At 44.8% G+C, this 12,458-nt stretch overlaps 1 protein-coding gene across 1 annotated transcript in view; it reads right to left on the bottom strand.

Moving 5' to 3' along the window:
- The window catches only part of svep1 (sushi, von Willebrand factor type A, EGF and pentraxin domain containing 1), a 123,556-nt gene that overhangs the window by 10,779 nt on the left and 100,319 nt on the right, over positions 1 to 12,458 (bottom strand). The window contains exons 34-41 of the mRNA XM_074699186.1: positions 10,703 to 10,787; positions 10,408 to 10,599; positions 8,506 to 8,673; positions 7,701 to 8,373; positions 3,772 to 6,500; positions 1,561 to 1,795; positions 1,157 to 1,312; positions 597 to 660 (exon numbers count right to left, since the gene is read on the bottom strand). Coding sequence (XP_074555287.1) covers positions 597 to 660; positions 1,157 to 1,312; positions 1,561 to 1,795; positions 3,772 to 6,500; positions 7,701 to 8,373; positions 8,506 to 8,673; positions 10,408 to 10,599; positions 10,703 to 10,787 — 4,302 coding nt within the window. The remainder of the gene's footprint in view (positions 1 to 596; positions 661 to 1,156; positions 1,313 to 1,560; positions 1,796 to 3,771; positions 6,501 to 7,700; positions 8,374 to 8,505; positions 8,674 to 10,407; positions 10,600 to 10,702; positions 10,788 to 12,458) is intronic.

The following is a 12,458-nucleotide window of genomic DNA, read 5'->3' as shown; positions in this document are numbered from 1 at the left end:
TTTCTTTTTAAAATCTTTTATATTTTCTGTATTTTATTCTTTTGTTTTCCTGTTTTATTCTTAATTTATTTATCATTTTATATATATGTATATTTTAACTTCATTTCAAGTATTTTTTATTCTTAATTCTTAAAAATCATTTTCTTATTTTATATTATGATATATTTAATTTTATACTTTTTACCTAACCTCCAGTGTTTTCTCATTTTTAAACCTTTGAGACGGCGTTCAGTACGTACTGGGTACAGCAGCTTTATTATTTATGCTAAATTTATTATTTTGCTTTATTATTGTCTTTTATCTATGTTGCTTTTTATTAACACTGTGTATGGGTTACATTTTATTTGTATGAAAAGTGCTATATCAATAAATTTTGATTGATTGATTGAAGCAGGTAAAAATAGTGGAAATTCAGGTTTTTGCCTCACACGGCTCTAATCCTGCCCTACCTGTCAGGAATGTGTGTGTCTGCTGCTAAACGCTGACATGTCCTCAGTGTTAGCAAACAAAGACCAACATGTGTCACGTGTCTCAGGTGCCTGTTTTTCCAGACTGTTTTACAATCGAGTGTTTTTCCCTGTTCCAAACAAACCCACCAACACACGCTGGCCGCGTGCCGCTCCACGTTCTGTCTGCCTGGCAGGTCTGGATCGAGTCCCCCTGCGACACAGAGAACAAAGAGTGAGGCTACAGTTAAAGTGGAACAAGACACATGTCACAGGACGGGGCCGGTATATTAAGTTTGAGCTGAGACGACAAAACCTTTTTACGACAGTGTGTGTGTGTAAAAGTCAGCAGTTTGTACTCTTTGTGTGCAACAAAAGGCTCTCAGTGTATTCAAATTGTGAGGGCCAGGATATCAGTGTATCAGGAATAGAGTGACTCAGCTCTTTCTGTTTACTCTGTGGCGTCGCACTCCTATTGATTGCTGAGGAGAAGTCACGTGACTTTGTGTAATCTGATTGTTAGTCATTAGGTCAGTGTGGCGGGGCTGCTGTTTAAAAGGGCAGTGCAGATACGGAGGGGGAGTAAGACCGTGAGAGGACAGATCACAGCTCCAGAGTGGAGTGTGAAGTAACTCATTAACAGAGGTTTTCATCTTATCTGATAAACAGCTCAATTCCACAGAATGAAACTGACGAGGAGCCGTCACTACCTTCATATCAAAGCCTGGCAGGCACGAGTACATGACAAAGTCCCCGTAGTTGTAGCTTTCGCCCTCCGTCACGCCATTCAGGAGAGGCGGGGGTTTTTCACAAACCACAACCTTGCAGGAAGCAGAGGAGATGCTCGGTGACCAGGCTCCACCCAGCTGAACAAACACACAGAGAGGACGGGGAAGTGGAAGATTATTAGTGGTTTATAGAGAATAAATGTTTCCTTGTTGAGGAGAGTGATTCAGCAAACACAGCCGCGGCTTTTTCCAGTCAGAGAAGATCCACCACATTCAGCGCTTCTCTTAATCTCCCCTCTAAAGAAATCCTATCGTCTTGTTAACCATTAATAAACACAAACAGGATATCAAAGGCTTAAGTCAACATTTAACACCATCCTCCCCACCTGACACTCAGCTAACGCCGACCCCTGCAGGTAGAGACCAGGAGGACAGGACAGTGCGACAGTCCCTCCAACAGGAGTGAGCTCTTTTCCAGTGACGACCAAACGGGGGATGGGGAGGTTGGTGGGCAGCAGGCAGGGGGCGGGGCGACACCGAACACCGTGTTTGGACCATGTGCCGTCACTCTGGCAGGAGATGGAGTCAGTCTGAGAGGCCAGCTGATAACCGTCCTCACACCTGGAGGAAGGAGAAAACATGAAAGTGAAAAAATAACAAAGGGTGCATTCATGAAAAAAAAGTCTTTGATCTTTGCCTGATTTTGACATCAAAGACTCTTAAAGTAGCACAAACACATCCAGGTGTCCTTATCCAATGGAAATAATTATTTTTTCATTTTTTCTAAATTATGGAAAGTGTATGACATAATCAAGCAGCAATCGCTGAACAAAAAAATATGGAAGTGCTAAGAACTGCATTTCCTCGAGTGTCCACTTGGGGCTGGCTGCGGAAGCACTGGAAACCACATACACACCAATTCAAAAATCTTGTTTTTCACTGACTTTTTTCCTTAATAAATTCACCCAAAAAAGTTGGGATAAATATATATTTGGGGTTCGTTAACTGTAAGCCAGCATTTCTTTCTTGAACACATCACGTATCTGTAAAGGAAGTGTAACAACATGTTTGAGGTTAGCTACGATTCTAGAGTGATGGAAGATGAAAAGTAAGTGAATCATTGTTTTTGTTTTTGTTTTTATTTTTTACTTCAGCTATTATAGATGTAGCTTTAATGCTAACGTTATGACATGACTGATTCATAAAGCTAAATATAAGATGACACTAGGGCTGCAACCATTAATTGACATAATCTACTCGTCGACTATAATACTTTAAAGAATTCATCAACACAAATTTTCACCGTTGACGCCTTGTATTATTGTTTTTATTGCTGATGTCTTATCCTGAAATCAAATACCAGGCACTTCACTGCATGAAGCGCCACGTTAATGGCAACTTATATGGGAAAAGATCACTAAGTTCATACATGTGCGCTAACAGAGGCTCTACATCTCGAGTTTGGACAGCCTGACAGCTCCCGGAGTTTAGCGTCTGATAACGTGATTTAAAGAGTCTCCTTGGCTCTCCGTTACAGACAGTTTTTAAGAATCTGAGTCACCAACTAGTGTCAAAACTCCCCTAACTTTTTAAAAGGGGGGATATTTATCTGTAGGAGCTCTCACTCTCAAGCTCACACTGCACCGGTAACACTTAGCGGGAGGAGCAGGAGGAGGGACGGAGTGCGTTACCTGCTTCATTCATTTTAAGATTTTTTTTTCTTTTGCATTGTAGTTATATTTTGATGTCATCATGAATGAAATAAAGACAAACAAAAATGACACAGGGCTGACCAATCAGAGGTGAGAATCTAACTCTGGGTAAATGTAGTGAAAATACAACACACGGGTTGAATTTTGAAGGTCTGCACATTTTAAGGGCCAAATTAGGTTAAAACACAAAATAATCATGATTGATTGAAGAAATAACCAATAGATTAGTCGACATTAAAAATAATCGTTAGTTGCAGCCCTAGAATACTCATTACTGGCAGATAAAGAAATATAAGTACCATGAAGGTTACCACAAGGTGACACAACCACAAAACTATATTTATCATAGCTAAGGAAAAAAAAAAACATGCTTTACTTATTTTCACAACTTTTTTGTGTCTTTAACCTCTTTTAGTTTTTTGTGTTATGGCTTTTTTGCATTCATTTTGTTTCGTTTACATTTGTGTCGTGGCCTTTGCAAATCGTCTGACACCTACTGGCCACCGTAGAAAAGACACTGGGAACAAGTTGCTCAAAGGTAGGACAAGTTAACCGATAATATTTGGCTTTTTTTACGAAATCACTTTAAGAAACAGATTAGGGATTTGCCCGTTAGTAGACCAAGTAGATTACTTTAAGTTTTATGCCGTTAAAAAGGTATCACACTTGAGAAAAAGTAATCTTGAAAATAGGACCAATATTTTTCTACCTTGAGCATTTAAGCCAGTCTTTGTTATGTTTTTAAATCAACGTTATCGTATCATTTTGTTGTTTTCTTTTTTATTATTGTCCTGCTGTTACCGTACCTAGCAGGTGCCAAAAATATTGGGGGATGCATCCAAAACGCCCAAAAATGTCACCCTGAAGTGACAGTGGGGTGTGTACCTGTATGAGACTTGGTTCGGGAAGGTAAACGTGTCTCCCACGACCTGAGCGTGTTCCACAGCTGGAGGTTTCCCACAGTTCAAAGGCTCACAGCTGATCCTGGGCTCCCCCCACCTGCCGTCTCGTCCACAGGAGATTTGAGGGAACCCTCTGGACTGGTACCCCGGTCGACACCTGTATATGACTGTGTCTGAAAAGGTAGCACTGCCGCCCTGCAGGACAGCGTTAGCGACTGCAGGCGGGGCGGCGGTGCACCTTCCCCGACCACACACAGGTACGCCGGGGCTCCATACCCCTCCTTTCTCACACACCGCCTCAGAGGGACCCAGCAGCCTGTAGCCGTCGTCACACTGGAAGGTCACGCGGTCCCCGCAGGACCGGCTGTGTCCTATGACGACGCCAGATTTCAGTGCGGGGAGGGCGCAGACGCAGGGGTGACACTGAGGCACCCGGCCCACCCAGGTGCCTCGATCTGAACATCTCAGAACGGGATCCCCGACGACCTCGTAACCGTCGAAGCAGACGTACTCCACCACGTCGTCGTAGTTGAAGCTTGAGCCGTTCAGGAAGCCATGACTGATGTCCTCAGGCGGATCACAACTTATGACATCACAGCGTGGGGCGGGTTTGTCCCAAAGTCCATCAGACTGACACATAAGTATGGGATCTCCATTCAGGAGGTATCCCTCATCACATTCATACTTCACCTTGCTGTTAAAGCCAAATTCTGACCCCAGAGCTTGTCCGTTGGGTATTGGTGTGGGTTTGCCACAGCGGGCGGGAACACAGATCAGAGTCTCATGGCTCCAGGTCCCATCAGCCTGGCAAACACTTACAGACTCCCCCTTTAGGTGGAAACCAGGCTGACAGCTCAGTTCTACCTTGTTGCTATAGTTAAACTGGTCTCCTTTAAAAGAAACACCACTGGGGAGCTTTGGAGGACCACATGAAACCCGCTCACAAACTGGTTTCTGTCCCTTCCACCTCCCGTCAGCCTGACAGGCAACAGAGTTATTACCCTTCAAAACAAATCCAGGACTACACTCATAATAAAGCACCTCAGGAAACACAAAACTACCTCCATGAACCGTGCCGTGAGTGATGGCACCCGGGTCACCACAGGAAACAGGCCGACAAACGGGGGCTTTGTTAGTCCACAGTCGGCCTGATAAACACTCCCGCACAGGATCCCCCTCCAGCTCGTATCCTTCCTCACAGGAATACCTGGCTGTGCTGCCAAGAGAGGTGTCCGTCACGTTCACCCAGCCATGATCCGGACTCGGTGGGGTCCCACACTCTGCTGGGACACAAGCAGGAGCCGTGCCGTTCCAGCCTCCATCCTCCAGACAAACCAGCCTGGTGGGGGTGGTGAGGTCGTAGCCTTTGTGGCAGCGGTACTCGATCAACGTTGAGTGAAGGAAGCTCAAGTCCGTCGATGAGGCTAATGATCCAGTGTCTCTAGAAGCAGCTTCAGAGCCTCCTTCAGGCGCAGTCACCCTGACGTACTCCCCAAAGTCAATGTGAGGAGGCAGGCCACAGTCTGAGGGGACACAGATGGGGACAGAACTGGACCAGCCAAACTCCTCGCAGGTCAAGTGGTCCTGGCCTACTAGCTGGAAACCCGGGAAGCAGCTGTAGAAAATGGTGACCCCAAAGCTGTGATCCTGGCCCTCTACAAACCCATTTTCAATCGGTTGGGGAGGCGTGCAGGATATCTGGACACACACAGGCGGCTGGGTGCTCCACTCCCCGCTGGACAGGCACGAGAGAGTCTCCGGCCCTTTGAGACGATAGCCACGGCGGCAGAAGTAGGAAACGCTGTGACCAAACTGGAGTTTTGTGTAGACTACTTTCCCGTTAGTGATCTGCTTTGGGAGCGAGCATTCGATGGGGCGACAGGAAGGTACGCCTCCAATCCAGAGTCCTTTCTCTCCACAGAGGATGGTCGCGTTTCCAGATAAGTTATATCCAGTCTTACAGCTGTACAGCGCTTTGCTGAGGTACATCAAACCCTGGACGTCAACGATACCGTTGGGTACCTCCACAGGCTGAGGGCACTCCACGGGGATACACTCTGGGTGGGGACTGCTCCACTGCCCACTGGCCAAACAGGACACGGAGCCTTCTTTCCTTAAGGTGAAGCCGTCCATGCAGGTGTAGCTCACCATGGAGCCATACGGGAACGGGATGGAGGACGAGGTCGCACCGCCAAACGACACTTCAGGCGGAGGGCCGCAAAACACCTGCTTGCACACAGGAAACGTGTCGTTCCACTCCTGGGACGGGGTGCAGCGGAGGATCCGGGCTCCCTCCAGGACGTAGCCGTCCTCACAGGATAACTCCACCGTTCCTGAATCAGAGTCCAAACCCTTCAGGACCAGGTGGTTCTCCTCAAGCGGTGGCTCTGGGCACTGGACGGGTGAGCAGCGGGGGCGCCTTGACTTGTCCCAGCGTCCGTACTTCAGACAGGTCCAGGTTGCATCCCCGACCAGCTCGTAGCCCTCGTCACAGGTGTACTGGACTTTTCGCCCAACCTGGAAGTCGGAGCCCTTGTAGTGTCCGTGGACGATGTCTGGAGGAGGATCACAGGTTAGAAGGATGCAGGTTGGAGGATCATTGTTGGACCACTGCCGGTTCGCTTGGCAAACTCGCTCTGGGCGGCCGATGAGTCTGTATCCTGCGTTACAGGCGTACGTCACCTTACTGTTGAAGGTAAATCTACCTCTGACCTGTGAAGACAAACAAAAGGTCAGAGAAAAAAGTTGGAGAAACCAATGTGAGGTACTAAAACCCAGGTGTATAGAGGGATTATTTGTTTATTTGTAGTGCTGTCAGGTGATTAAAATAATTAATCTAATTAATTACAGGATTTGTAATTAATTAATCTAATTAATCACATTTTAATCTCATATCTGCTTAAGGTCCCAAAATAAAGAATTTGAATTCCAGGACATTAAAATTACATTAGAAGACAGTAAAAAACCATTAAAAAATAAGGTGGGAACATATACAACACACTTTTAGGTACCCTGAGGCATAAGGAACACATGGAAAAAGTTTTATGGTTCTACCTTAGCAAAATCTTCACAGTCCTGCACCTAAGATAAGCTGATTTGATTTTTAGGACTGTTTTTTGCTTCTGTCACATTTTTACTCGATGTGGACTCATTTTTCACTGCAATATGAACTTCTATACTTCTATGAGGTCAGGAGATCCCAGGCTAAAGGCTAAAAACTGTGAGGAACTATGTACAAAACACTTTTTTCAAGTCTTGGATCAAAGAAAAGTGAAGTAATTTCAGTTTAACATGCTCTGAACACACAAACTGTTGCTCATTGGTACAGAGCAGCCCCAAGCTGAAACAAGACACAAGGAAGATGGAAGCAAATTTTCAAAGAATTCTTTAGATTTAAATACTTGACAAATATCAATCATTCAGGGCTTGTTTGATGCAGTAAAGAGTGTAATATTACCTGTTTTTTACAGAATTGAGCAAACGGTTGATTTTCTGTAGATTTTCAAAAAGGACGTGTGAATAAACGAGACGTGGACTGTATCACTCTCGCTCCCCCCCCCGGTTTAAAGCATGCTGCTGAGGTCACGTGTGATACATTCAGGGACTGTCGGAAATTTGAAAATCTGACGAGAACACCACTTTTTCCAAGTAGGACAAACGGTTTGTAAATACCAGACATCTGAAAATAAGTGTGTCTATGAACGCCTCGCGGGTTTGGGATCCAGATTAATCTGCGTTAATTTTTGCAACGCGTTAATTTGCGGTGTAATTAATTAATCTAATTAACGCGTTAAAATGACAGCCCTAGTTATTTGTTTAGCTAAATGCTGCTTCTGTGGTCAAGATACATGTGCATCTTTAAGATGACAAAGACTGATAATCCCTCTATAGGTTGTGTCGTCTGTGGCTCACCTGGATGTATCCATTCTTGAGAGCAGGAGGTGGGGAGCAGGAAACAGGTGCGCAGCTGGGCAGAGACCCTCCCCACTCCCCGTTGGCCTTACACGTCCTCCTCTTCTCCCCTCGGATCAGGAATCCTTTATCGCAGCTGTACGCCACCACGGCTCCAAAGCTGTAGTTGGTCCCGCTTACATAACCCCGATCGATGCTCTCCGGCTTGGAGCACCTCACAGGCACACACCCAATATCGTACGGCGAAGGCTCCCACTCCCCGCCCATCAGACACCTCAGCGTGGCGGTCGTGTTCAGCATGAACCCTTCCTCACATTTGTAGCTCACTTCAGTGTTGCTGGCGTATTTGGGTTTGTTGACAGAGTCTAAAATCGCTCGGGACAGCTCAGGCGGTCGGAGGCAGAAGTTTGCGATGCAGCGAGGGGCCTCCATGCCAGCAGGGGGAGCCCACACACCCTGGGCGTTACACACCATCTTGGAGTTGTTTCCAGCTGTGTATCCGTCGGTGCAGTAGTAGTTTGCGGTGTCTCCGAACAGCTGGTGGCTCTCGTATGGCTCGGCGTGGTCGATGGCAGGCGGGGGGCCACAGGAGCGGGGGACGCACTGGGCGGAGCTGTCACTCCATTCCCCATTGGATAGACACTCTCTGGTCTCTGGACCAATCAGAGTGTAGCTGTGAAGGAGGAAAGAGGAAGAGGAAACGTTGTTGCAAACAGCATCGCTTCCAAAGTGATCGAAACAAAATAATAAAAAGTCTAGATAAACTTCCAACTCCCATAACTTAAAAGACTTCGACCACATTTACCCTTCTTTGCAGACATAGTGCACCTTGTTTCCCAGCTCATAGTTCTCCCCTACAGTCACGGCGTCCCTCAGCGCTGGAGGCGTGTTGCACAAGACGTTCACGCAGCGAGGAGCAGGCGAGCTCCACTGCCCTGTCGCTTCACAGACCACCTCCATGGAGCCCTGTGGTCTTCACACAAACACACAACTTAGCTTACACACGACAGCAATTAGAGCATCAGGAGTGATTCACAGATCAGATAAATCAAAGCTGGACGTGTGACACACTCAGAGTCTCTGTCACTGGAGTGTGAAAAGGTTTATGGACTCAGTGCGCTCCCTCATACTGAGGATACAGATTTGACGGCTCACTCCAGAGTGTGTCAGTAAGTTTGTTTTGGACAGCTGTGCTCTGTTTCATCTCAGCACATAAATCAAGTTTCATTATATGGTAGGATAGCTGGTTGTATAAAAAGATGGACGACATGACATCTCCCAAAAGTGAAGCCAAAACCAGCACAAGTTTTAAAGTTTACTTTCTCTATGTTATCATACAAGGCAAGGACAATCACATTGATATGTTTGTTTGTTTTTTAACAAATAGCTGATGCTGAAGTAAACTTTCCAGCAATAAATATCAGACAGCTACCTGTGTGCGTCTGTGTAACCTGCAGTCAGAGATGATCTCATGTAGCGTCTTTAGATCAAACCAACTCCAGGGAGAGGGGTGGATGCTTTTTGAGGTTTGAATGTAAGGCACAAGTAGCTGATTTGTTTTGACTTGAAAAACTATTCGAGATGACGGGACCATACATAAAAAATAAGGGGTTAATCTAGAGAAGTTACAAGTCTGAAGTAGAACAGGAGACCGGGTTAAAATCTGGGACAATCCCTCCTTAATCCAGATAGTCGGCAGGTCTATCCGACCTGGCTTGCTATGCCCAAACCCGGAGCGGTTTGTGGGGGTAAAACTGGCGTTTTCAGGATGGAAGTAAACACACCTGACTCCAATGTCATAGATGTAAAACTATATTCTTTTGCAAAATTGAAGGTTTTTCAAAATAAGTAACTCAATAATTACGTTTCCTATTAACTAGTTATATTTATGACGGAGCAATTCCTTTATAATTTAATTACTTTTTTGGGAAAGTAGTTAAATCCTTTTTCAAAGTAATTTGCCCAAACTGATCTATCATTAAGTTTTTTTCTTTTTTTTTTAGCTTTACGTAGTTACTGATTCCTCACAAAATTTCCCAATTGACAGTCCTGTTAGTAAATACATAAAACTCTATATTATCTTTGTCCCTGTTTCTTAATTGGAGCCTTGCAGATGTACCAAAAGCTGCAGTACCACTAGAGGTCACGGGGGCAGTGTCGAGCAGTTTATCTAATAGTTTATAACAGAGCAGCAAAGAACAACAAAGAAGAATACTTAATGAAACTTGCAGTGAAAAAAATGTGCTTATGATCTGAATCTTCTGCTACTAATTTTTTCAGTTGAGTGGCGCCCTCTGGTGGATACGTTATTTGGCGCCTGTACAATCATACAGGGCGTGTTAGAGTACACAAAAACTATTGTTTTCAAAAATATACATCTTTTCATTGTTTTCACAAGTAAAGGGTGTGTACATGAGTTAAAAAAAAACAGAAAGAAACCGAGTGAGAAAAAGTAGCTAGCTTGAAAACACACACAAAAAAAACCTCTCCAGATCTGAGTGATCCTTGCCTCAATCTGTGAGTAAAATGTGATTAAAAGGTGCTGGACTTGATTAATGCAGCACAAATCAATATGAATCCATCATGTGGGTATTTTGGTTTCACTTGTGTACAGTGGGAGAAATAGAGACACGTCGTCCATCTTTATATATACTTAAGGAATCAATCCACTAAACCCAGTTAGAAGCAGACAGGTGTATATCTGTACCTGTATCCCTCGGTGCAGGTGTATGTGACAGTGGACTGGTATGTGTTTGTGATGAGGGTATAGCCAGCGTTTATGACAGTTGGAGGATCTCCACACGTCACCGGGTGGCACATGGGTGGCGTCCCGCTCCACCTCAGACTGGAGAGACACTGGAACTCATAGGGGATCTGAGGCAGGAAGCCTTTCATACAGCTGAATGAAAAACAAAACAGAAGGAGGGGGCTGTTTAACATCTTTTCCTTACACTTCCTCCTGTCATAATTACACCAAAGTGTCAAAGGGATGCAAATGATACCTGAAAGTCACCTTGCTTCCATAGGTGAAGTTGTTTCCTGTCATGTTGGAGTTCTCGGGGACAGTCGGCGTCGGGCAGGAGAGAGCTGCAGAGTCACCACAGAGACCATCAGTGAATCCTGCTTTGACTACATGTAAAATGAGATCTCTATATATGTGTATTACATCTTTCAGTGGTATCGATTAGATGTACTGAATTAGAGGATTGATGCAGCCTCTCATTTTCCACGGGCAGATGGAAGGAGGCCCACAGGAAAGATAGAAGCATGAGTTATGTGACTGAGGGGCGTAATCAGATAAAAGAGTACTCTGAGAGATTAAAGAATGAGCGGCCAGGAAGTTGGTGGACATAAAAGAGACAGTAAATGAAATATGACTCCAAAACTGATGCAGCAGAAAACATTTAAAGAGCCCTGAGAAGGATTTTCCCCTGACTCAGTGAACAGTTCGTCTCTGTCTTTTAAACTCCTCGTGTTCTTCCTGCCATGACTTCACAGGGCAGAGCGCCAGTTTATGAAACTAACGACGAAAAGTTTAAAAAGCTGTTTGGCAACAGCAGAGATGACTTAGCAATTTTTCATGGGCACAGCCATGGACTGGAAAAAAAAAAATGGACGTCATCTTGCTCACTCGATGTAAGGTTGCAAGAAAGCACAAAAACTGCTCCCCCTGGTGGCTGGCTGCAGCATAGGTCAAAGACTCTGTCCCCCCAGTCATTTCAGATGAGCTGTGGTCAAACTACCTTTAGCACATTTGGATCTTAATGAGGTTTTAAGTAGAGCTAGGAGAAGAAGTATGTTAAAAAGCACTTTGAAAAAAGTAATTTATTGAAAACAACAAGTAAACTGACATAGGCTGTTTATCAGCTAATCAAAAGTTTTAAACCATCGCTCAAAAAAATTACAAAAAACTCTCCAAACCGTAGCTTTAGCCATCAGGAGGGCATGTCCGTGTGAATGCCTGACAGAAAATGAACATTTTGAGCAGATCTTGACTTTAATTGCCTGTGTTCCTAAACTTTTGATCAGGTGATAAACAACCTTTTTATTTTATTTTATTTTATTTTTTAAGTTAAGAGTTCCAAATGTTTTTTGTCACACTTCTCCTTCTTGCTTTTGCATATTGTAGCTCCACTTAAAACCTCATTAAGATCCAAACGTGCAAAAGGTAAATTCTAGCAACTATTCAACTTGTCTTAAGACGGTTTTAGGGTGAAACGCAAAAGTTTTGTTGCGTTTCAGCCTGGCGTTAACACGGAAACGGCGTTTCAGTCGACCCAAAACGCAAACTTCCAGAGTGCGATTTTCCTGAAACTGCGTCACCGTTGCCGTGTAAACAGTAAGTCGGCATTTTCAGTGGAAACGCTGACGTCATGCTCCACTCATCACGAGTGCATACAACAGGACAACAGTACCGTTGTTACGATCGACTCAAATTACCGTGTTGTGTTTGTGCTGCTCAATCTGCTGAATCTGCTGACTGTCTTTATACAACATGAGCATCTGTTGCTCCACTTTTTAACTTAGTATTCCCCAATACACCAGATGATCGGCTCAACTCTACTTCTCTACTTCATCACCCAAAAGCTGCTTCTGGACAAGACAGTTATAGCACCACCTGCAGACCTTGCATGCTTACTACAGCGTTTTCAGTCCCTTGGCGTTTCTGTGTAAACACAGATTTTTATCAGAGGTCGACCGTTATGGTTTTTTTGGGGGCCGATGCCGATGCCGATGCTTTCCAAATTTGGGCAGCCG

The sequence above is a fragment of the Halichoeres trimaculatus genome, unplaced genomic scaffold, assembly GCF_033239565.1.
Source record: "Halichoeres trimaculatus isolate MK-OKI-2021-1 unplaced genomic scaffold, fHalTri1.1 fHalTri1_scaffold_22, whole genome shotgun sequence".
Classification (NCBI taxonomy): domain Eukaryota; kingdom Metazoa; phylum Chordata; class Actinopteri; order Labriformes; family Labridae; genus Halichoeres; species Halichoeres trimaculatus.
This window is presented reverse-complemented; position numbering and strand designations above follow the sequence as displayed.